This window comes from Leuciscus leuciscus (genome assembly GCF_965113295.1).
Source record: "Leuciscus leuciscus genome assembly, chromosome: 6".
In the NCBI taxonomy this organism is placed as follows: domain Eukaryota; kingdom Metazoa; phylum Chordata; class Actinopteri; order Cypriniformes; family Leuciscidae; genus Leuciscus; species Leuciscus leuciscus.
Window position 1 is genome coordinate 42,443,318 of NC_138730.1, and position 27,035 is coordinate 42,470,352.

At 38.8% G+C, this 27,035-nt stretch overlaps 2 protein-coding genes across 6 annotated transcripts in view; one reads left to right on the top strand and one right to left on the bottom strand.

Moving 5' to 3' along the window:
• adcyap1r1a (adenylate cyclase activating polypeptide 1a (pituitary) receptor type I) overlaps positions 1–3,766 on the top strand; it is a 37,277-nt gene extending 33,511 nt beyond the window's left edge. For 3 of the 5 annotated variants that reach the window (XM_082173070.1, XM_082173072.1, XM_082173073.1), the window contains one exon: positions 243–3,766. In XM_082173070.1, coding sequence (XP_082029196.1) covers positions 243–467 — 225 coding nt within the window. In that variant the 3' untranslated portion in view covers positions 468–3,766. The remainder of the gene's footprint in view (positions 1–242) is intronic. The other 2 variants (XM_082173071.1, XM_082173074.1) reach the window with 1 other exon arrangement.
• Positions 1,970–22,612, bottom strand: ghrhra (growth hormone releasing hormone receptor a). The gene is made up of 13 exons (XM_082173108.1): positions 22,313–22,612; positions 21,597–21,705; positions 17,735–17,842; positions 14,264–14,364; positions 13,742–13,839; positions 13,446–13,578; positions 11,374–11,527; positions 10,019–10,079; positions 9,757–9,826; positions 9,549–9,640; positions 8,299–8,428; positions 8,134–8,175; positions 1,970–6,602 (listed from the first exon to the last, which is right to left on the bottom strand). Exons 1-13 carry the CDS (start codon positions 22,352–22,354, stop codon positions 6,447–6,449), a joined length of 1,296 nt encoding a protein of 431 aa, XP_082029234.1. The 5' UTR covers positions 22,355–22,612; the 3' UTR covers positions 1,970–6,446.
• Between the last annotated feature and the right edge of the window lie 4,423 nt (positions 22,613–27,035).

Below are 27,035 nucleotides of genomic sequence, written 5' to 3' on the forward strand. Positions count from 1 at the left end.
TTGTTGCGTTGCTGTAGGTAGCCCCGCACATAGTGAAATCTCATTGGTCCGAACATAAAACATAAAATAACTTCTGATTGGCTATGATTTCACCTTCTGCGAGGATAGCAAAATCGATGCCTTGAAACGTGTCACGTCACATCTGGCTAGGACATTGTGCAAAGCATGAGGGAGAGAGTGTGGACTGGTGGAGAACGCGTGCACCCTTACAGCTGAGTACATTAAAAAATGACCTTTTCAAGTTTCTCCCTAAAGGTGCAGTCGGAGATAAAGAGGAAATGGAGGAGTTGGACGGTGAACAGGTACTTTGCTGTGGACCTGAAGCAGCAGCGTCATCCTTCGCTAGCGAGCAGTGGGGTGAACGGGGGCACGCAGCTGTCCATCCTCAGCAAGAGCAGCTCACAGATACGCATGTCCAGCCCACTGGCCGAGACGGTCAACCTCAACCTGCCCACCTGAGCGCCTGATTGGCCCACGTCCCTAAAGCCCCGCCCTCAACTCACCCTCTTCACCTGCAGTAGGGCCGGCCATTCACAATGAGAGAAGAACTATTAATTATTCATCAATTCTCTGGATAAGTATTTAAAGATTCCAAACAAGATCCTGAACGCATCACCCATTATCGGTTAGAAAAGATTTGTCCAGGGATATATTTAAAGTGCCAAAACTGTTTTGAGCTAATGCTAACAAAAGTTGCAGTTCAGGTTAGAAAGCTTTTTGACCATAACGCAACTTTTTGAAGGCTTTCTAATTAATCTAATAAGAAAATATGAGCATAAAAGAATGTTATTTCATCACAAGAGTTGTACGTTCTTTCTCAGTCAATAATAATGCAGAGCAGGGGGGCTGTACGCTGCACACCGCTGCCCTAAACGCCAAAATGAGATCGCAGCAGAAATTCGAGTGAATTTTCATATCGCATAATGAGCCATAGAGAATGTGAATCGTTTGAGGTTAGAATGTAGTCAGAGAAACGTTCATACATTCATTTTTGTCAAACCAATAGCACATTGCTTTCTAGTTATGATGAACATTAGTTAGTGTCTAATCGGAGACAGAGAGACGGGTTACAATTCAGTGTTACGATAAGATCAAGGAAAAAATAATAACATAAAGTGCCAAAACGTGACTATTTAAGTATTGTTTTATCAGCAAGCTACTGTGTTTATCAGAATTACACTATAAAAGAAAATGTACAGACTTCGTGTTGCTCGTTCAAATGCTGTGTATTTGATTCAGTGTTCTCCACAGAGAGATTGTAAAACATATTTTTTTACAATCAGCCGTAAGTACAGAGTATGTCAATAATATAAAGACTTATGAATGACTCATGACGTTAGATTATATGTAAATGTTGTTTCGATTTAGCTTTTAGACAGTGTATTCTTCTTGTCATGCGAATGGTTTATAACTACACAGAGCCAATTTAAACAAACCAAGGATTGTCAAAAAAAAAAAAAAAAAAAAACATTTACCGGAGCGAGGAAGCTATTCCCACAATTCCCTCCGATTTATTCTGAAGTGCCTGTTGGTCACAAAAATAGCTTTGATGGATCTATTCTAAACAACCAGTGCCGTGCGGTATTGATTTAATTATTAGTCAAATTAGTTGTGTAGATGAACAGATTCAGTGTTCAGGTTGCTTTTACAATCTTTCATTTATACCGAGTAGGAATATATTAATTTATATGTGGTATTAGAATGCATATATAGTCATATCTAAAGCTTTGAGATGCGCAAATCAATGCCATTACGTTACTATCAGGTGCATTATAAATGCTTTTTAGGGCTGACAGGAGACATCTGAATGAAATGTGATAGTGTTAAAGGGGTATTTCACCCAAAATTGTAGATTCTGTCATCATGTACTGACCTTCATGTCATTCCAAAATCTGACTTTTTGAATGTTTATCCTCTTAGAATGAAAATATACAATTACGTCAAGCTCCAAAAGGCCAACAAAGCGCCGTTTTACTACCATAAACGGTGCAGAAGTCATATGAAAGACTTTTTATGGTATGGTAAAAATATGTCATACAGGTTTGAAATGGCATGATGATGAGTAAATGATGACAGATTTTAATTCGTTTTGGATTGAACCCTTTTAAAGCTTGAGAGAAAGTTAACCCCAACTCTTTACAAGTACAATCTCTGATGTCAATCTATGAAGCCAACCAAATTTACTGCATCACCACTGACTGACAATCATAATTAGTTATATCCCTCACATTTTACATGTTTGATCACGAGAACAATGTGCATCAGTGTATAAAGTGTCAACTGCCTCTGCTAACGGTGTTGTTTATTTCCAGTACAGTATTTTTCTCTGCTGTGAAGTTCTAGAGTGTAAATCCTCTGTATGTTAAAGACGCACATGTGCCAGTAAATGATGGATGTACCAGCACTCTCTCTTTACATTAGCCAACACTTGCAGTCAACATGGAGTACTAATGATGTATGTAAAACTTCTGTGATCATGAACGTGCCAATTTTGAAGTGCAATATGCTTTTGTTGCAGCTCAGTTGTCGGTGTGTCATATTGGAGGCAGAGTTGAAATTATTGAAATGTACAGTAAAAGTAATGGTCGTGTAGATTGCACAAATCTTTCTTTTAAACAAGGTGGAAAATGTATGTTTTTCCCCCCTTAGTAGTTATTTTAAAGTTGAAGTGTGTAATTTGTAATCTGTTCTAGAATCACCATACAAAAGTGCAAAAATAATGACAGGTTTCATACACTCTCCCCATCTTTCATTGGCCGAATAAAAATAGCCCCACCCCGGTTGAGGCAACAATTGCAGTTCCTTTAAAAGTAATATTTTTATGTAAAGTATATGTTTTATTCTTAATAGAGACAACTATAAGTCATTTGTAGCTGGCTTCTGCTTGAAAATTGTAAACACTACGGCTCTTTGGTGCTATAAAAAAAACATGTTTGTTTTCAGCATCACACACGGCAACATTAGCTCAACCAATGGCATGAGTTTGGGGCGGGGCTGTATCTGTTTGCCGACCAATGGCAGACGAGGGGAGTCTTTAAATCAAATATTCCATGAGTGCTCACCGGTGATGAAAACTCTTTGACCTTTCTCATTTTTGTCTTATCATAATTTTTTAGTCTGTAAATATTATTGATCTTGAACAAGCTCTCAGTGATAGTGAACTTGTCTGTTGAAATAAATTGTGAAATCCTAACAGAGTGTCATTAACAGAGCGTCAGATGTTGCTTGGATCATGTGACCTTACGACATAGAGCTTCATATGTGTTTGGATATAGTAACGGGAGGGCCGTGCTCCCTCTGTGTCTCTTTCTCAATATATCTGCATGAAAATGAAAAAAAAAAAAGAGAGAGAGAATTTTGCTGCTTTCTATGTTCTTGACACCAGCCGTCATTCTGAGTGTGAGCGCTCAGAAGGTAACGACCATGTCTCAAAGCTGTTACAGACGTGTTTTCTTGTGCTTGTAATACATCTATCTGCCAGTAGATGACGCTTTAATTTCATAGAATAACTGAGCGCTGTATTTTTGAGGAACGAGGTCGTGTAGGTTTGAAGTTTCATTGTGTCTTTGATATGTCTTCATGTCGTGGACTAACCCATTTCAGTCTGAATGTAACACCCGGACAATAACTGTATTGTACATTCAGCTGCTCTGTAAAGCTGCCTGCTGTTTCTTCTGCTTTGATGTAGAGATGATGTCTATGTTTGACCTGTGAACATTTTTGTACGTGTCTGAATTCCATTCTTGACATACAACTCTTGAATTTATGGAATGTGTGTAGTTTTTTTTAAATGTATGTATACATGTGTCGTCTTTGAATGTGTGTGAGAGATACAGTATAAATATGGTTGGCTGCAAACTGCACTGTGCAAAATGGGAAAATGCTAAACACCCCTGATTTTATTTTTGTTAAAAGTGCAGTAAGCGATTTTAGAAACACTGTGTGTCTGCGTTGATCTGACCGAGCGGCACAACACACTTGTAGCCAATCAGCAACAGGGGGCGTGTCCACTCATGTTGGGGGAGGATAGTGAATGAGCCAATCAGCAGTAGGGGGCGTGTCCACTCATGATGGGGGAGGAGAGAGAGTGAGCAAGAGGGAGATTTGAAGAAAGAGAGATGGCTGGGTAAACTGGTCCACACTCCAACACAGTAGGTGGCGATAATGCACCTTAACGTTGTTGCCACCCACCATAAAACCGAAGAAGAGAGAGATAGCTGAGAGGCATTACAAAAGAGAAAAGGTCAGAGGAATATCACTGGAAAAAGAAGGGTTATGATCAGGCAAGAGCTTCAGGACCCGAGTTAATATTAGAAAAGCTTTCCAGCGCTGGAACGACCGAAGCAAGAAAGCTTGAAAACAGACCCCGAGGTTGCGTTGTTACTTCTCCATACGTGAGTAACATTGGTTTTACTGTGTTTCATAGAACCAAGATATGCTGTTGTTGTAATGTTAGCTATAGTAACAGGACAATTCTGAGTATCATTGTTTGTCTGGACTGGAGCTGGTGTGCTGTTGGCGACTAACAACCAACTCTTGCTTATATATACTCTTGTGTACTGTATGTTCAGTTTTTTTCTTCCTTGTTGTTCGTTCATCATCGCTTCATTTTTGAAAATTATTTTGCTTTGCTTCAGCTATTATAAGGAGACATCCACTCTTGCATTGTGTGTTCGTGTATTTGGGGGGCGGAGCAATGAAGGGAAGGGTGTGTCCGTTCGAGGTGATTTCAAATATCAACAGTGTTTCTCAGGAATCGCTTACTGCACCTTTAAATTTGACAAAAAGACAAATGTGTAGGAAAGGGCTACACCTCCATGCAAATGCATTTTTTTTATTAGAAAAAAAATCAAGTTAAATAGTAAAAGTAGTAACAGAAAAATAAGCTATGCTACAGCCTGCATAGTCAAATTAACTGGATACATTTAAATATTTGCATAAATATATTAAATATTAAAATAGTCAGCTGTAATTTGATCTAATACATATTTCATACAAAACCAAAACAATTAAGAACTGTGTCAGTCGGGAAAAACATAAAAATAAACTGTCAGCATATCTAAAAGGGGTACAAAGTTAAAATAAATAAATTACAGTACAATACATATTTTTAAAGCTGTAAACATTGTTCTCAGTGTAACATCGCAACATAACTGTTGACATTTCTGAAGATTCCCTTTTTTAAAGTCTTAAGTGCTCCAGTTAATATTGGTATTCAGCTGTAATGTCTGCAGACATACAATACCATTTAATAGTATGGGGTCAGTAAGATTTTCTTTAAAAGAAATTAATAGGATATTTTTATTCAGCGAGGATGCATTAAATTGATCAAAATTGACAGTAAAGAAGACATTTATAATGTTACAAAAGATTAATTTTTTTAATAAATGCTGTTCTTTTGAACTTTCTACAAATTTTTTTTTATCACGGTTTCCACAAAAATATGAAGCAGCAGAACTGTTTACAACTATGAAAATAATAAGAAATGTTTCTTGAGCAGCAAATCAGCATATTATAATGATTTCTGAAGGATCATGTGACTCTGAAGACTGGAGTAATGATGCTGATAATTCAGTGTTGACATCACAGTATTAAATTACATTTGGAAATATATTCAAATAAAAAACAAATTGTAATAATATTTCACAATATTTCCATTATTTTTATTTAATAAGGACAGCCTTGGTGAGCAGGAGAGACTTCTTAAAAAAAAAAAAAAAAAAAGTTTTTTTTTACTGACCCCAATCTTTGGAACAGAAGTGTACACTTAAACATCAAACTCACAAAATTATATCCCACAGTAGCATTTAAATACATCGATATGATGATAAGCACTATTAATCTGTCAATGTGCAAAGTGTTCATTTCAAAACAATTCTTAAGTTTAAAACAGCTATAAGTAAGCATTGGCATGTAAGAAAAACCTGTATCCTTAGAGTCATGGCACATCCTGCCATCAGAAATAATAAATAGCTTATTAATAACTGTGAAAATGAAATGCCTCCAAACTGATAAATATGAATTGTGTTATTATCAGTTTAGCTAGTTACCATCTAGCTCATCTAACTTGGAATGAGGATGTAAATAAAAATTCTTAACATTTTATAATCATTCTCATTTGCATACCAAAATCAAATACTGATACAATCAGATTTTTCAAATGTTAATCAGCCATTTGCCAAAAAAAGCCACCCTCAGGAACAAGCCACTTTCATTATCAACTGGTCCCCAATCAAATCAAGCCTCCACACACTTGCTGTGTCACAAACTCTAACATCTGGTTGTAGTTTTACAAATCCATAACTCCGGTGTTTTCAACATGACCTTTGATAAGTGCTGTACGGGTACCTGTTTCCTCTCATGTGACCGTCTTCCACTCTCCAGAGCTGAGCGGGAAGCTCTTGAAGTCTTCAGCATGTTGTTCCACCTGCAACCTCCAGGCGTGTTCACACAGACGTGATGTAGCCGTTGCAGATGTCAGTCTCTGGATGAGCAGTCTCATGCATCATGATCTGAGTAACAGTGACCCGACGCTTTTTACTGGGGCTCAGATGAGTCTGGGTCTGCCACGTCCATAACCTGCGCTTCAACTCTGCCTGTACCTGAAGGAGGAGAGAAAGCATTGCTCACACTTAATGCTCCTCTAGTCTGTAGTTGTCTACCCTGGAAATCCAGAGTTCTCGCGAGAGCACAAGTTGCTCAGCGAGTTACCCTGGTGTTGACATTTACATTTACATTTACATTTAGTCATTTAGCAGACGCCTTTGTCCAAAGCGACTTACAAATTAGGACAAAATTCAGCGAGTCATCATAAAGAGGCAAAAGCAACAACAACGCAAGAAGTGCTCAAAATACGAAGTTCAGGTATTATTCAGAGTAGCATAAGCCTGATAAGTGATGTTTCAAAGGGAAAGGACATTTTTTTTTATTTTTTTTTTTCTATAAGGTTAAGTGCTCACGGAAGAGATTGGTTTTCAGCTGTCTTTTGAATGTTGTCAGGGATTCTGCATTCCGGATGAGGGTGGGGAGAGCGTTCCACCAGCATGGAACTGTGAATGAGAATGTTCTGGAAAGTGATTTTGTGGCTTTCTGTGATGGAACCACGAGACGTCTGGTAGGGATGTAGACTCGTAGGAGTGAGTGAAAGTAGGAGGGAGCTGAGCCTGTGATAGTTCTGTAAGCAAGCGTCAGTGCCTTGTTGAGTAATGATTGAGTGTTGAGTAATGATGCTCATTAAATATGCCCTTGTATCCGAGCTGCACCAATCACATCGGGTTATCTGATATAGGCGGGCCAGAGGCGAGCTAAACAGAAGACGACAGCGCTGTGACGTCGAAGTCATTAGTAAACATTGCAAGATGGCTATGGATGAACACCAGTTGTTTGAAACGGCTTTGGCCGCAACAATGAACGAGTTAGACTTGGCTTTTTATCTAAAAGAGGAACATAAGACGGCGCTCGAATCGTTCCTTTGCAAGAAGGGCGTTTTTGCTTTTTTTTCGACCGGATACGAGTCTAATCTACCAGTTAGCTCCGCTGGTAGCTAAGCGATATCTTGTTGTGATTGGTCGTAGTGTTATCCAATTGCGTGCAGTGAGATTTTCAAATGCATGCTTGGTGGCGCCCCTCGAGCTGGCCGATTTTCATTAGTCGATGCCAGACCATTAATCTTTCAGATTTAGGTCTGGATTTCCAGGGTAGTAGTAGTCAACACTTAATGCCGAAATCTGGGCAATCAGAGTTAACAGATTTCACAGAAAACTGTGTTGTGTATCGGACTAGATTTCATGGAGGATGTGAGTCAATACCACGTCCGAATCTGCCATGTCAGTGTTTTTCTCACACAACTTCAGTAAAAATCCCAGGGCAAAATACCTACATTTTTTCTGTAAACTCAATCTAATCCTGTCCGAATGCGAATGCCTGTGATTGCCGATATTGTATTATAGCCCAGAAAGCACACATAGCCTACGTCTCCAAGATGTCTTATATAGAGCACCTTGTCTGGAAAGCATCTGCTAATCATCTTTAAAAAGCCAGTTTAAACATCTTAAAGACATTTTCTAAACGTCTATATACCATATATATTTTATCAATATCATGTTGAAGTTTTCCATTATTGGGAATACTTACTTCTCCGTTGAGAAAACAATAAAGAAGTGCCACCACAAAGCCCTGGGGGAAGGGAGAGAAAAAAAAAAAGACTTTCGGGAATAAAATCAGACATTTCCGCATTATTGAATCTGTAAAGTAATACTTAGCAGATCATCTATTCATAAAATATTAATTCATCTGTACCTGGAAGGAGCCCAGGCCGAGTTCGATGTAGAACCGGATAATTTCACCCGTGTTTTCCGGCAGAAAGGCAAACACAGTGTAGTGCATCCCAAACAGAGGAATCAGAAACAAGGTGGACTTGGCCAGTCTCCTGAGTGATGATCAAAGATAATTATGAGTCAATATTAATGCCACTGAATCAGGCCTCATCCCTTTATTTTGATATAGAGAATAACCAAAAGTTAGTGCGTTCATAAATGCTGAGGTTGTAAGGTCAAACCCAGTGCCAGTATGAAGTTAAATCACACATAATCAAATTTGAAAGACGGATCTGAACTTTCAGAAACTAATAAGCCTCCGGATAATGGGCTAAATGCAATTTCTCTTCGTCTTTGCATACACATCGCATTATCAGGAGGTACAGGTATTGAGACACAACGGGGCCTAAAATAGAAACTCACCTTTGCATGAACCGTCGAGCGAAATATTATTCATGCATGAAGCACGACCTGGCAGCGTGTAAAGCCGTATTCTAATGAACAGACATTTTGCAGATATGCGTTTCACTCGCATTAACACATGCCATCTGTTTGATTCTAAACTGGTTTCATCTGGAACAGCATACATAATGTTTACCTTTTAGGGTTTCCATCATGGAATTATTTCATGGATTTAGTTTTAATTTAGTTGTAATTTATTTTTTCATTTTGATTCAATTTTAGGAATTAAACAGCTTGAAAACATACTTTAATTCTAGAAAAATTTGAAACAACACATTAAACATGACAGTATTATGCAATAATTTTAGTCGTTTCTCCTAAAATGTCAAGAACCTATAGCACACATACTCTATATAGAATAAAATCCCTCTATATGTGATTCTCTAAATCCCGTTTAATGTGCATTTTAGGCAAACAAATGTTTTTTTCCAAGAAAATGTCAAAATATAGTTTTTATTTGACTTGCATAACTCCAGCAAATTCTGTAGTGAAATATTCTCTGCAGTTTAACAAAATTATGATTGCACACAATATTTTATAATGAAAGACAAGAAATCTGGCTGGTAAGTAATTCTGAGTGATAGGCTATATTGTTATATGCTGTTTGCTGCAAGACTCTAATGAAATGAACAACTATTTGGCGTGAAAAAAGGAAATATTTAAAAGAAAGAAAAAACAGTCTTTTGTTTTTTGTTTTCAATTCACCCACAATTAACAGGTCTGGCAAAACGTTCATTTTCAGCACTCCTTGCACATTATTATTTGACTCACATGAAGTGGCCCGTGTCATTGCCACCAACTCCAGGACTTTTCAATTTCTGAACCAAGATTCGAATCACATTTAGGAAGATGATGATGTTAGCCTGTCAGACAGAGAAAGAGCTACAATAACAGTAGAATATATATATAACATGAATGAATCTGTTTGAATGAATGTTGTCAATCTCAAAATCTGACATACAGCAACATCATAACTCACAAACAGTGATGCTGTGATCGGTCCTTTAATGATCCACCAGATGTTCATATTATCTGTGTCATCCCAACATCTGCAAACATGAGAAAATTATTTATTTACCAAAAAGGGGGAAAAAAAGTTATACTTTTTGATTAAATATTACAAAGACAAACATTTCTCCAATAAATAATTCACAATCAGACCAGGAAAGTACATTGAGAAAGTAAATAGGGTAATTTATGTTTAGTTTCATGATCATTTTAAAGTTGAAGATGTGACATACCCTCTGTTATCAAAGAATTGTCTGGTCAACACCCACACAATCAGCACAACTGATGGGACGCCTAAAAAAATAAAAATAACCAAATTCACAGAAAAACAACCTGCAGGTTTTTAACATATCATTTGTTTCAGAACAGATTTAACAGATCTCAGTAATGTGACACACAGTGTTGGGGGGAACGCGACTTATGTAATCAGATTACTTTTTCAAGTATCTAGTATTTACTTGATACTGCACTTACACAAAAACAGATTCAGTATTCCTCAAAATAATTAAAAACAGTGAGTGAACCTCTGCAAACTCAAAATACTTTATGGGCCCTATTTTAACGATCTGAAACGCAAGTATCAAACGCGAAATGCAAGTAACTTTGTGGGCGGATCTCGGCAAATCCCGACGCAAATCTAAAATGGGTTGGTCTGAAGTAGCTACATTACTCATATATGTGGTCTGGGCGTAACGTGAAATAAACCAATGAGAGCGTCATCTCACATTCCCTTTAAGAGCAGGTGCGCTTGTTCCATGGCGACCTGCTATTATAACAGCGGATTTGCCAGGCGAGCGCCAGGAGCGGTTCACAGCCGAGGAGACCGACGTTCTCGTCAGGGCCGTAAAACACAGAGAAGTGACATTGTATGGGGATGGAGAAACACACCCAAATTAGCTTCGGTTAAACAGGCGTATAATAATTTTGGTAAATGTGTAAGCTAGATTTATGCCTATTTTTTCACATCTTCATGGACAACACAATGATTTCCCTCATGCAGAATATTTTTCCTTGTAATTATGAATGGTTTGCAAAAATGGGAACTGCTGCGTCTGTGCATAGATGAGAGAAGCAAAGTGTATGTGCATTGTGCAAAGCTACATTATGGCCAAGCATGCGCCCTTAAAATAGCATCTGAACACGCCACTGAAAACGCGTCACTGACTTTAGACTATGTTTCTCCTGGTCTGTGGCGGAATTGTTTTCTGAAACTGCAAAATAGCACCAGGGAACGTTTGCGCCGGAACACGCCTCCTCTTTTCGCTGAACCGCCTCCAGGAGCGCAAGTTCATTCCCTAATTTACCAACGTGCGTCTGTGGAGGGAAAAGTCCGCTGTGCGTCGGGTGCAAAATATGGCTTACAGCAGGGATTATGTTCATACAATCTGACATTACAAATTGTACAGTGGCAACCCGGGTTAACACAATGTTATTAAGCATTACTTTTAAAAGTAACTTTCCCCAACATTGGTGACACAAACTGCTCATTTGTATACTCATAGTTCCTCTAGTACTCAAATCCTGGCAGACTGCCGGAGATCTGATTACACACAGCCTTTCTGGAAGCCATTTTTCAGGATGTACCAACCCCATCCTATCAGAATGTACCACCAGAAGTACTTCCTCTGCGAGACGAAGGTGAGGGCGAGGAGCGTCTGCAGGTACATGCCCTCCACCAGCAGCCAGAAGTAATTACTGAGGATGCAGAACTGGAAGAAGGCTACGGCAGTCTTACACGCTATCTGTGAACAACAGCACACACAGGTACAGAATGAGAGCACAACCCTGCAGTGGAACACATCAACCTCATTTAAACATGAAAAGGTTTGCTTTCATAGCAGTGTTAAATACAATTAAAAAACGAATAACTGTTTTTGGTAATTGAAATAAAGCTCAAATAAAATATTATAAATAAAAATGTAACTTAAATAAACATAACCCAGTCATTTTGACCTGTATAGGACTGTCTTTTTCTTGAAAATGCTAGTTAAAGTTATCGCAGTTGACTAAAGCCCCATTCACATCAAGAACGATAACTATAAAGGAAACCATAACAATAACTACATGAGCGTCCACATCAATGAACGATAATGCTCTGTTTATTCTAAGCTAACTGCAGTTTTGTCTTTACAGTGGAATGGATTCTGATTGGCTGTCAACCTTTATTGTTCATCAGCTGGGAAAAAAAAAAATTCTGAAAGTGATTCCAATGATATTGTTTCTCTGTGCCGTTATAATTGTAATGTGAACTCTGCTTTTATGTTATATTTAGAGCTATATCTTTATCATTATAGTTATAGGTATAGAACATCTTCTCCAAAGTTTTTTTTTGATAATTTTGACACTTGTGGTGTTCCCAGGCAAAAATGACCAGCCTAAATAAAATAATTGCTTATAAATCTTGCCAAATATTGAATTTAATGTTTTTATCAACTTGTTTTCTTTCAATTAGCTCAGGTTTTGTATTAGCCTGGCAAGCCAGACCTACATCAAGATGTTAGGTCTGGCAACTCTCCATAGACACGGCTCAGTCCGAGGGGCGGGATAAACGGCTGTCTTTCAAATTCACTCTGCACGCAATAGGACAGCGCTTCAACCAACCAGAGCGTTTTCCCAACAGCGGAGCTAACGTTAGTCGATAGATTCAACTTTTGAATCTGGCCGGCAAAACTACGAACACATCTTCCTTTTTTAAGAATGACTTAAGTGCCGTTCTTTGCTCCTTTTTCAAAGAAAAACTTAACTCCAAGTCCTCCAGAGTCGCGGCCAAAGCCGATTCGAAAGACTGTTCGCCAGCAGCCGCCATTCTTTGTTTTCAAGTAGCAGGGAACCGTCGCAACTCTGTCGTCATTATGTTAAGCTCGCCCCACCTACTCTATACACGATGTGATTGGCCTGACCCAATTTAGGTTTTTACAGCTCCGAAAGTCAACGGAGAGTTGCTAGACTACCCTGGCTGCAAAATACATTTTGCTGCCGCTAGGGTGCGTCTAGATTTCTAGGCTGGTTTTGTATATCTATTTGGAACTGATTGATCGTAGGCCTCAGCTTATGCACCTCAGTTTTTTTTTGAGCTGAATAAGCCTGAGTGAACTTTTTTCATTTAACTATAATAGTATATAAATAATTATAAAATAAAACCATTTTATATAAGTGAAGTCTTATAATCTAATTAAAGGACTCAAATTCAAATGTCTATAGAGCAAGATTAGGAACAACTTTTCCCTTTCATTTCCAATAGGTATTGAAAAATATATCTTCCGTACAAAGTCCTTACTTAACCAACCAGCTTCCAAGACATTTGATGGAAAAAGACACGGTCGGCTACTTAATGTTTTTTATGAGGCAATAAGCTACACATCCCTTGAATAACAGAAACAATGATGTGCAATAAAAAAAAACTATATGTAATTGATTAAAAATTAACTATATAAATGAATTTTACTGCAAAATAATCAAATATCGTACAATTAAGAGTTCAGGGATTCAAGGAATTCTCATCTTGCCATGATTGGGATTTCTCTTCCGGATAATAATTTAATCATTCACATTAAAATTACACATTAATGCTTATAGCAGATGCTTTCATGCATAGTGACTTTTTGAGAGGAAAGTGAACCTGTGTAAAATTCTTTATCGTACAGAGACATTCTCACTCACCGTGGACATTAAACAGTGGTCCTGAGTTTCATCTGAGAACAGAACGGTGTCTTTGATGAAGACTGCACTAGCCCGCAGGATGAAGGAAACAAACAGATTGATGTGTATGTAGTTTCTGGTACAGTGAAACTTCCTGTAATGAACAGAGCATGATGGGTACTTGCATAATTTAAAATAATATAATGTTATTCTGAAGATTGCATGCTGAATATTTACAGATATTTTCATTCACCCTGATTCCACTTTGTGTATCACAATTGCTTTTGGATATCATAAAGATAATATCTAAGTGTTACCTGAAGCATGTGAATATGGTGACGGCTGTAACGAGTGATATAAGCGATGTTGCGTATCCTGCAGTGTACAGCTGTTTCAAAGTCGATAGGTAAGTTGTCTGAAAAATAAAAGCCAAGTCTGAGAGAAAAGTAATTTACATCAATAGACAAACTGCATCAAGTCAAACTATTCCACCAGATTTATATTTCATTATGTGTCAGCAACTAATACCTTAGATTTTGATTAAAACTGTCTAAAGGAAAGCCCTTCCAAATCTTAAAGGCCAAAAATGACTACGTATATTCAGTGTAATTATTGTTTTGTTTTTATTTCAGTATGAGGAGGTCGATGACCTGCTTAGTTTAAAAATAATCCTAGAAGAACAGGAAAAAAACACAGCGACCACTGGTGGTCATCATGGGAAGTACACATACTACATGCACTGGAAGTCATTCATCAGACTGAGCCACTCCACACAGCTAATGTTTTCAGGATTTTGGTCATTGCTGTCAATCATGCATGTATTATGGGAATATATTCACCACAGTCCCCGACTCTGAATCATCTTCAAATACACAGGCCTCGTCATACGGAGGATATGGGTCACTCCAGCCACGAGCCGTGCAGTTCCTGTATATAAAACCTGCCGAACAGACAGCAAAGAATTATGGTTTAAAGATAACAACACAGCACCATTTGTCCCTGACGGGCTTTGTAAAATTTCACTGAACCTTATTGCTCGAGAAACCCAGTTAAAGGGCCTTTGTCTTGATCACAATAAATAGTCATTAAAATCTCTCATACGCATGAGTGCCAAATAAGTCTCAAGTTTGTGAGTTGTTACAGACTCCTGCTGATCAGCCCTCATTTCAGAGAACAGTAAGCACAATTCCCATTTCATAACACTTCCAAAAATACCGACAGAAGCCTGGAGAATGCTTAGGGGAAAACATGATCACTAGAACTGGGATAAAGCCTGATGCTGGTGGCTTTTCCTGAGAGAGAACAGGTGTTTTGCAGCCCCCATATGTGCATCACGGCTTCACCTGCTTTACCCTGAGCATCTGAACAGCACTGTGAGTCCGACCAGCAACTACTTTCAAATTATAAAGTGTGGAATAAAGCTGGAAATTAATAAGAACATGGAGACACATGTTGGGTTTTCATGTTTTATGGGGAGTTTCCATAGACATTAATTTTTATATACTGTACAAACAGTATAGTCTATCCCCTAACTCTAAACCTACCCCTAAACCCTCACAGAAAACTCAAAAAATACCAATCTGTATGATTTATTTTCCTCATGGGAACCAAAAAAGGGCCCCTTGTCCCCACAAGGGCAAGTATTTCGGATATTGACTTCTATTGACATTTTGTCCCCATAATGTAGGGTTTGCCAGGACCACACACACACACACACACACACACACACACACACACACACACACACACACACACACACACACACACACACACACACACACACACACACACACACACACACACACACACACACACACACACACACACACACACACACACACACACACACACACACACACACACACACTAACTTTTTGCCACACCTGCTAAAGACAGATTATTTAAGAAAATAAAATAAATATTTTTTACCAGCCATGAAACATATATTAATCCTTATTAAAGTTACAAAAGTTATTCAGTCAAGAGCAATGAGTGACTGTTGTTTGATTACTGTAACATTAAAGTCAAACAGCAGCAGGAATGTTAGACCGCTGTCACTTCAAGAGCTAATGCACAGATCAAATATACTATTACACATGCGTTTTATTTCTCAACTGTTTACGTTCACTTAAGACATAACTGACCGAGAGATACTTACCAAGATTGGAATTTTGGCATCATTTTGTTTGAATATGTCTGTTCAAGCACAAGAAGATGTGAAAGAAAGCTCGATTCAGTATTCGCCCGCTGTCTGAGACGTGGATTTCTTGGCGCGCGCGCGTGTGTGTGTGTGTGTCTATGTGTGTGTGTGTGTGTGTGTGTTAATATGGCACACCATATTTCAAAAAGAGGATATAGGCATAGACATTTGAAATGTGTGTGTGTGTGTGTGTGTGTGTGTGTGTGTGTGTGTGTGTGTGTGTGTGTGTGTGTGTGTGTGTGTGTGTGTGTGTGTGTGTGTGTGTGTGTGTGTGGCTGTGTGCTTGCATATGTGTACATCTGTACTACATCTATTCCTTCCATCCTCATTTTGAAATATGGTGTCTGTCTGCCCTGATTAAGACCTTTTGGTAAGTGTCCACTGTCATCTGAACATCCTGATCTGTAAGCACTCCTGGATTTGAAACATTTACAAAACCAGACTAGATTTAATCCTTCATTTACGGATTTAGGGAAAAAGTAATCACACAGATGTTATATATATACCACCTGATGTTTAATATTTAGTGGCAGTAACAGACGTCATATTTCCTTGTTGAAGAGAATTTTGATGAAATTATGGATTATAAAAATGCTATATTGTTTGTTGTCAGAAGGAGACAATCATATTTCTTATGAAAACACTGACAAGCAGCAAAGGAAACGCTGATAAGAGTTAAAGATTAATCTTATATAAGGACTAGGTAAAATTGGGCAGGGTAAAATGATCGACTTTCACATTCATCGCAATCCTCATTTGATGTCGATATCAATTTTAAAATCGAAAGATCGATCTTGTTTCCTTCACAGCTTTTCGTTGCAGCTGAATCTATCCCGCACTGGCAAAGTGTTATATTTTACCAGAGTCTGCAGTCCGAATTAAATTATGATTATGATTGTGGTATGCCTTTCACACAGAATGAAAATGAAAAGAACTGAGCCATGTTAAAATTGTGGCTATTTGTGAAGCACTTTCTTTTTTCGGACATGCGACAAGAAAAAATAAAATAACCTCATTTTAACTTAGTAGAGCACTAAATATCCGCCCAACATCTCTGTCATCTTTTATTTCCACTTTTATACATCTTTTTTTTATTTCTGTCATCTTATATATCCAGTTATGGCCAATGAAAATTATTCATGTAGTCCCAATGCAAATGAATTAAGTAAATTTCCATTTTAGGAATTTAAATTGATTGCATGCCATGAAATTAAGCTGTGAAAATTTTTTCATGAATTGTGCTGCATTAGCAAATTTAAATAACTAAATTTAGCCAGCTGTAAAAATCCATGCTTGAGTCTATATGCACAGGTCATCGCAGTTCAAGCTGAATCCAAATATCTCAAGGGCTCTGTGACTTTCTGTCTGCATATTCAACATTTCACAGAATCATAGCCCTGTAACTTTAAAGACTACTGACCCGTATAATATTACAACCCCTAACTAGAACTGTGACAGCTTTCAGCTATGGTTATTGCACCAGCCTTTAGAAAAAAAGTAATCTGCTGCTGTTTGACAAACATTTCAAACGAAATAAGCCTGAAGCTCACACCAGCTGATGTTAAAGAATGGCAGCAATGACAAAGAGCCCAAGAAATGATAGATGGATGGATGGATGGATGGATTGATGGATGGATCAGTGGATGGATGGATGGATGGATGGATGGATGGATGGATGGATGGATGGATGGATGGATGGATGGATGGATGGATGGATGGATGGATGGATGGATGGATGGATGGATGGATTGATGGATGGATCAGTGGATGGATGGATGGATGGATCAGTGGATGGATGGATGGATCAGTGGATGGATGGATGGATGGATGGATGGATGGATGGATGGATGGATGGATGGATGGATGGATGGATGGATGGATGGACGGACGGACGGACGGATGAATGGATGGATCAGTGGATGGATGGATGGATGGATGGATGGATCAGTGGATGGATGGGTGGATGGATGGATGGATCAATGGATGGATGGATAGATAGATAGATAGATAGATAGATAGATAGATAGATAGATAGATAGATAGATAGATAGATAGATAGATAGATAGATAGATAGATAGATAGATAGATAGATAGATAGATAGATCTGACCTTGAGTGTTAGATATATGCTGAAAGACTTCCGAACAGGACACATTGATGAGTTGTCCAGAATTGGCTGTATGCCAGCAGCGGATCCCATCCCAATCCGTCCCACAACCTTAGACACACAGAGGAACTGTTTTCAAAAGCTGTTGACAATATAGTATATGTTAAATTAATTCTATCACTCTTCCTTTCCTCGACCAATATTTCCATTGTCAGAAGTTTCCAAACTGTATGATTGACACAAAATGATTCAAGTGAGCTAGTGATTGATCCATCTACATTAACAGAGCAGCACCAGCTTGCCCAGTCAGCCCATATTATCTTATAGACAGGGTTCATTTATATCCAAGTCTAACAACAGTCTTTTATCTTGCTAACATGTGTAGGCCAGTGATTGCCTTTGATGAACTCTTATTGACTGCTCATCCATCTGCATGTAAAACATTTTTTTCTGTTTGCTGCCTAAAGGCATATATGGACCGTAAGTAAATGCAACTTTTTGACAACTATTAGTGTCCTTAATATGATGTCACTGAATATTCATTAGCTAGACATGCATCCAGTTTTCAAAGGTCAGTAAGCTTCTGTACACTAGTCAATATCTGCATGCATTCATTCCATACAAATTCCAGTCTATTAAAACGATGAAAAGCTCGAACAGTCAAATAGAGTAATAAAGAATGTGAAAGGTTGTTTGTGAAACAGTGTCTCAAGACTTCTGTTGCAAAGTGACCTAGATGTCTATGGCTATTCATAGCAACATTAATTTTTTATACTCAGTTTGGGGGTATCACAATTCTTTGAGGGGAAAAAAACACAAGGTAAAATACATCAAGGGCATGGCTTCCTTGCAAATTAACTCATGAATATGGTTTGTGCAATTGCAAGTCTTTGGAATTGCAAGTCTTTGGACAGATTGCAGACACTTGGCAGGTATACATGGTGGCATGGATACTATCTGGAAGATGCTTTCTCAATTTAATGAAGCCAATTTTTTTAGACAATTGAGTGTGAATGAGTCAGAATCCCCATGCAGCATGTGGTCCTCCCAAACTGACTGTCCTTCCATTCCTCATTCAGTCAGTGGAAGCCCCAGTCCTCCAATGACCGGGAATTGGAGAAGGAAGAACAGGTCTGCCAAGTCCGATGGTCCTTGAGTACCTGGCTCCAGTGGTTCCAAGTCCGGTGGTCCCAAGTCTGATGGTCCTGGAGTACCTGGCTCCAGTGGATCCAAGTCCGATGGTCCTAGAGGAACTGACTCCGTTAGTCCCAAGTCCAATGGTACTGGAGGACCTGACTCCGGTGGTCCCAAGTCTGATGATCCTGGAGTACCTGACTCCACTGGTCCCAACTCCGGTGGTCCTAAGTCTGATGGTCCTGGAGTACCTGAATCCACTGGTCCCAACTCCGGTGGTCCTAAGTCTGATGGTCTTGGAGGACCCGACTCCAGTGGTCCCAAGTCCGATGGTCCTGGAGGAACTGACTCCGTTGGTCCCAAGTCCAATGGTCTTGGGGGACCTGACTCCAGTGGGCCCGAGTCCGATGATCCTGGAGGAACCGACTCCAGTGGTCCCAAGTCCAGTGGTCCTTGAGTACCTAACTCCCGTGGTCCCAAGTCCAATGGTCCTGAAGGATCTGACTCCAGTGGGCCCAAGTCCAATATTCATGGGGGAACCAACTCCAGAGGTCCCAAGTCCAATGGTCCTGGAGGTCCTGACTCCAGTGGTCCTGCAGTACCTGACTCCGGTCGTCCCATGATGGTCCTGGAAGACCTGACTCCAGTGGTCCCAAGTCCAGTGGTCCTGGTGTACCTGACTTCAGTGGTCCCAAGTCCGATGGTCCTGAAGGACTTGACTCCAGTGGTCCCTGAGCTCCCTGTTGTGGAGGCCTTCCTTGAGCAGCCCGCTCTTCCTGTCTGTCCCGTCATGGCCTGTACACTGCCACCATTATGTCTGTCTGGGCTGCATACACCTCCCTGTTGGCTACCTCTGCTCCAGTCTCTCCTGAGCCAACTGATCAATCACTCACGGCCATGGAGGCCATTCCTGAGACACCCATTTTCCCTGTCAGTCCTGCCATGGCCAAGAGGTTAGTCTTAACCTTTTACACCATGGTTGCCCTGTGTGCCTGGGCAGCGAATGCCTCTCGGCTTCCTCCATTCCTGTTTGCAAGCCAGAGTCCACTCCAGAGTCCCTTCGAGAGTCCTGCTCTGTCTTGCTTGTTAGATGAGTTCCTGATGCTTGATTATGTTTTTGGGTTTTTTAGATCAGTGTACCATTGTCAACAAAGGCAAAGTGCATCCCTCCTGGGTTATGTTATGGCCTCATACAATCTTCTAAAGGTCTTATGGCTCATCAGGCTGGAAGACCCTGTTTGTAAGCTTCATTTTTTAAGAAAATACTGCATTTCGCCTTAAAGACATTGACAGCTTTGTCTCTGTATGTTCCTGCTTAGGGGAAGACATGTCCTTTTAAAGTCTGCAGGTCAAAGTCGGTCAGACAGACAGTCTGTGAGTATGGATCAGCAATTTAAAAATGCTGCAGACTGAATACAAGAGCTTGTCGTGTGACATTAGCCCAAACACACTTATTTTCCCCCAGCAAATATTGATATAAAAGTTTAATTGGGATTAATTAATTTGATTAAATTGTAATCATTCCAATTTCTATTTATTATTACTATTATTATCTTAAATCCTGGGGTGAAGTTTTTCTGTTCTGCTGAATTTTGTTTGAATTCAAATATAGCATAGCAAATGTTCTGTTAACCAGCATGGAGTCCTAATTTGATTTTGATTCATAGGTAGGTAACAATACTGTTGCATTTTACCTTGTTTGATTAAAGCTCAAATAAAGCAAATATGAACATGTGCTGCAGAAATACAATTTCACACAATCTCCTTTACAACTCACACATTGTCAAATTGTAAGGACACAGATCTCCGGAGGTTTAAGCTGCCATGTAACATAATTATCGTATGTCCTGTGGGTTGAACCATCTGTCTGCATTAATCTCATTCAAAAAAGTTCTATTCATAGAACTTACGTCTTCGGAAGGAACGTAATCAGAACTCCAATCGAAACTCATTTCAAATAATTAATAACTCTGCAAGTCACTTCAGAGATTATGCTTGACTGGTCTAAAGAGGGGGCTTTCTTTCGGGAGATTTCCCACAGTGCTTAGCTGTTTTCCGACTGTCTGTATATTATTTAACAATTAAAGTCCTATTAAAAAAGGACAACACTTCAGTAGTAATCAGCTAAAATGACACTACAGAATTGCTCTTTCTTCAGAAACGACAGATCTAATGTGGGTAAATTCTGTAGTTCAACAGTTTCCTTCCTTTCCCTCACTATATTCAATTAAAGTAACATGGTTACATTTTCTGCATGGTAATTTCATCTTTAGTTAACCGGGCCAAGCTAAGCATGAACACATCAGCTGCTGACACACACACACACACACACACACACACACACACACACACACACACACACACACACACACACACACACACACACACACACACACACACACACACACACACACACACACACACACACACATATATATATATATATACGCACACACACACAGAGACACACACACACACACACACACACACACACACACACACACACACACACACACACACACACACACATATATATATATACGCACACACACACACACACACACACACACACACACACACACACACACACACACACACACACACACACACACACACACACACACACACACACACACACACACACACACACACACACACACACAGAGTGGGCATTTTTATCAATATAATAAATATATCACTATAGTGTAATGTAATGTTTCATCAGTACAACCTTTTTGTTGGGACTGGTTCTTCATTTCTCTCTTCCTATTTTTGTTGCAGATCTCTTGGTCTTGGATAAGCTGGGAGATAATAGCACAATCTGGATGGATAGCATGCACCTATGAGAGAAAAAAAGGCACATTACTGTAATCATAGTCTACATATATACAGTGGATTACAAGATGTTTGCAGTAGTAGGTGGCATTGGTTCATAGCTTTTACTGTAAAGTAATGCAAAAATGTAAAATGATTTCAAAGAAGTAATGCTTCCCATCTTGCCCAAATTCACACTTGTTTACATTTCCCCCCGAAAAAAATAAGACCCTATAGAAAAAAAAAAAAAAAAAAGAAAAAAAAAGTGTTTTTATTATAATTTGAAGTCAATACAAAAGAAGCGTATTGGGATAAAAATTAAACAGTTGGTACAGTTTTCCTACTTTGCTAAATATATAGTGGAAAAGAAAGCATACGTTTTTTCACTTTTCAGAATTCTAGATTCCATGTAATGATGTTTCCTTTAGCGTTTTTACTACGGATGTCTTTGTAACCAAATTTCCATAAATGTAGCCTATTCTGACAGATGCACATAACTCAGCAATTGTTTGCAGAAATCTGAGCAAGACATAAAAAATGAATAGGCAGGTTCAGTACATTCTGAAAGCAGTCTATTAAAAGTATTTTTATATAATGGTCATATGGAGAAAATGTATAACATTAAATACTTACAGCTCTCCAAAAAGTCGCGAATAAGCACAGTAGACCCGTCATATTAAAGTCACTGTGATGACCCAAGAAACACAAAATATCCCTGTAACTCCTCCAACAGAGTGATCTGCTCAATTCAGACTCGACAGACTGGACTCACACTCACAGTCGCTCTCTCTCTTCCACTGAAGCGCGTGTGCGCGTCCTCATCATGGCTCGAGGAGCGCGCACTGGCGGATTGACTTTAAAATGTAACCTAATTTCACAGCTGAATATATAAGCAGCTGTTTGTGAAATGCATCTGGAGAAATGCTGATCTTTTCAGAGATGTGTGGGATTTTGTTGAGGTAAGCTATCCTTCATGCTTTTGTAGACAAACAAATGCTTGATGCATCAATCTTTAATACGAGAAAACATCTATTTTTAGTTTGTCAAACAGGGGCATGTGATTCAGGGGAGAGGAAATGTAGTCTGTCAAAATGTGAATAATTGAAAACAACATTGGTAAAAAAGATAGTAAGCCATTTCTAGGGATTTTGCAGGGAAGACCAGGATTGGTTGGCACAGGGGTTGGTCGGCACAGTTTTCATTCATTGTTGAATATCTCTGGTGGAACAGGCAGTAAGATTACACAATAGGTGCAAATGAAAGCCAAGGTTCATAAACAGATGTAGGATTGAAAATAATCCAAGATATTTGAAACTAACAAAGACATTTGCTTTCCTGTTTTCCACCCCCTCTTTCTACCACAAGGACCATTTGGAGTTCCCAAAGACACAGTGATCCCCAAAGACATAGTGATCAAGGCCTGTGTAAGCCAAGATGTTTGTACTTTGAGGGTCTATGAATTGTCACACCTTTAGTGCGGTGGGGGAAGTTGTAATTATCTGATTGGTCAGTTCGAATGTCTCACAATTGGGTTTTAGTCACATGGTCTGAGAAAGGATAAAACAAGATCGTAACTGCATGCTCTGTCTTTTTATGCTCTGGCTCTCTGATTCTCTGGGTCCCTTTCTTGGGGCTCTCTTCCTTTACCTCCTCTTTTCTTTGTCTCTTACTCTCTCTCTCTCTCTCTCTCTCTCTCTCTCTCTCTCTCTCTCTCTCTCTCTCTCTCTCTCTCTCTCTCTCTCTCACTCTCTATTTTTCTCTCAGGTAACATTTTACATGCTGGGTAAGATTAATGGTATAAGTTATCATCATCTCATACATCTATTTTGTAACTATTTTAAGTGTAACTATAACCATATTTTGTCATTAAACCTTTTCAATTACAACTAATGTGCTAAATAGCTTTGATTTGGTATTGACTTTGAAGTGTTATATATTGCAATACAAATATTGTCACTCTCTATAGCAACGCTCTCCCACATATTAAGCTATTGTAACTGCGCTTATTTCTGTCGTTGGTATAAGTAGCAGTGGGTGGAATAGACAAGAAATGTGGTAATAACATAAACATCTTGCTAATAACATTTCTTTAGTAATTCGGCAGTCTTGCAGCTTGAACCACTGCAGGAATTCCACTCTTACACAGACATAGAAATGTAAAAAAATGGTTACAAAACAACTAAAATTATGTTGTACTTAAAATACATTTGTTATTATCCCTATAACAAATGCTTGGCAAATGGGGTTGCTTACAGTAATTACAGAGAGAAAGCATAACATTACAATGTTTAACACACCAAAATAATAACATTTAACCCACATTTGTAATTACGTTTATGGTTAAGTATTTTTATTTTATTGTGATAAAGTATTTTTGGGGATTTAGTATTAACATTCCTTGCTCTCTTTTAGAAATTAAAAAAAAAATCACTATGGTAGACTCCTCCAATTGCCTTTTATTACATCATCCAAATACTTTTTTCTAAATTATTTCTCTATCTTTTTCATTGAGGAGGTTGATTTTTGATTTTATATTGAAAAAATGGCCATCACATTGATAGGTTTCATTATCTAGAATTATCCAGATCCACTTTATGCAACTTGTCACAGATGATTTTACTCCACTCCAAAAACCCACATTGTCCAGATCAATCTGACAGAATGTGGCAATTCTTAAGGACACTTAATTTCCCTTCTATTGATCTATGTTTGATACTCTCTTGAAGTAAGATGAGAAAGCTCAAACCTAAACAACATATCTTTAGTAACATCATCCATCTATCCAGACTGTAAAGGGTTGCAGGAAGGTTTCTACGGTTCAAGTCTAAACCGTATGTGCAATCCCAGTTTCGAGCACAGTAAACATCTAGCAGGAGTGGTATTCAAACCCCTGTGGCCTTTTGTCCATTTACACCTTAACCCTTTGGCCATCCTGGTCTCAAACAGCATCTAATATGCTGTTTGAAGGCTCCAGAAAGGCCTTCTGGCTCAGTCATCTCGAACGATGAAGCCCATGAACAATAGCATTGTAGATGCACACCAGGATGGCCGAGTGGTTAAGGCGTTGGACTTAAGATCCAATGGACAAATGTCCTCGTGGGTTCAAACCCCACTCCTGGTAGACACTTTAGGCTGTTCAAAACTAGAGTTTGCAAAAGGTTATTCTCAGACATGATTTAATCCAGATTGTGAATAAAAGTGGCTTGTCTTGTCAAAGGAACACCAAATGCTTTTACTCCACTCCAGAAAGCTACTTTTCTTTGTCTGGATCAGTCAGCTAATGTGGTGATCCTAGTTAAGGACACTTTATGATTAATTGTTTTCCTTTCCATTTTTCTGTGTTTGAAAGACAACCATATTAGATGCTGTCTGAGACCAGGGTGGCCGAGTGGTTAAGGTGTAAATTGACAAAAGGCCACATGGGTTTGAATGCCACTCCTGCTAGATGTTTACTGTGCTCAAAACTGGGGTTGTACATACGGTTTAGACTTGATTTACTCCATTTTCTGAAAAACAGTAGTGTTTAATGCATATGTGTTGTAGAAACCTCACACTTTTCTTATTCCATTTTTATGGAGTTTTATTCCACTCCAAAAAGCAGCTTTGACCAGATCAATCAGATCAGATATGGAGCTCTCAGATCCTAGTTAAGAACACTTTATAGTTCATTATTTCCCCTTCCATTGATCTATGTTTGGTCACTCTTTGTGGACCAGGATGTCCGAGTGGTTAAGGCGTTGGACTTAAGATCCAATGGACAAATGTCCTCGTGGGTTCAAACCCCACTCCTGGTAGACACTTTAGGCTGTTCAAAACTAGAGTTTGCAAAAGGTTATTCTCAGATGTGATTTAATCCAGATTGTGAATAAAAGTGGCTTGTCAAAGGAACACCAAATGCTTTTACTCCACTCCAAAAAGCCACTTTGTCTGGATTAGTCAGCTAATGTGGTGATCCTAGTTAAGGACACTTTATGATGAATTGTTTTCCTTTCCATTTTTCTGTGTTTGAAAGACAACCATATCAGATGCTGTCTGAGACCAGGGTGGCCAAGTGGTTAAGGCGTAAATGGACAAAAGGCCACTTGGCTTCGAATCCCACTCCTGCTAGATGTTTACTGTGCTCAAAACTGGGGTTGTACATAAGGTTTAGACTTGATTTAATCCATATTCTGAAACACAGTAGTGTTTAATGCATATGTAATTTTGTAGGAACATCACACAGTTTTATTCCACTCCAAAAAGCCACTTTGACCAGATCAATCCGATCAGAAATGGAGATCTTAGATCCTAGTTAAGAACACTTTATAGTTAATTATTTCCCCTTACATTGATCTATGTTTAATCACTCTTTGTAGACCAGGATGGCCGAGTGGTTAAGGCGTTGGACTTAAGATCCAATGGACAAATGTCCTCGTGGGTTCGAACCCCACTCCTGGTAGAAGCTTTAGTAGAAAAGCTCTTCAAAACTAGATATGGCAAAAGGTTATTCTCAGACATGATTCAATCCAGATTGTGAATAAAAGTGGCTTGTCAAAGGAACACCAAATGCTTTTACTCCACTCCAGAAAGCTACTTTACTTTGTCTGGATCAGTCAGCTAATGTGGTGATCCTAGTTAAGGACACTTTATGATTAATTGTTTTCCTTTCCATTTTTCTGTGTTTGAAAGACAACCATATTAGATGCTGTCTGAGACCAGGGTGGCCGAGTGGTTAAGGCGTAAATGGACAAAATGTCACATGGGTTCGAATGCCACTCCTGCTAGATGTTTACTGTGCTCAAAACTGGGGTTGTACATACGGTTTAGACTTGATTTAATCCATATTCTGAACAACAGTAGTGTTTAGTGCATATGCAATGTTGTAGGAACATCACACAGTTTTATTCCACTCCAAAAAGCTGCTTTGACCAGATCAATCCGATCAGATATGGAGATCTCAGATCCCATTAAGAACAGTTTATAGTTAATTATTTCCCCTTACATTGATCTATGTTCGAACACTCTTTGTATACCAGGATGGCCGAGTGGTTAAGGCGTTGGACTTAAGATCCAATGGACAAATGTCCTCGTGGGTTCGAACCCCACTCCTGGTAGAAGCTTTAGTAGAAAAGCTCTCTAAATTGAGAGATTAGGTGACAATAATAGCAATCTTGAAGAACTGCATACTCAAAGATGAGAGATTCTTGAAGGTCAACAATCAAACCGATGATATAAAATGCTCCCATATTTGTGATTAAAATAAATTTCACAAGACTCCTTATGAGAGATTTAAAACTGCCATGCATTTCTAATTATTAAAACTAAAATGTTGTGTAAGTTTATTCCTGGCAGACCGTATCAGTAACATGATGCTATC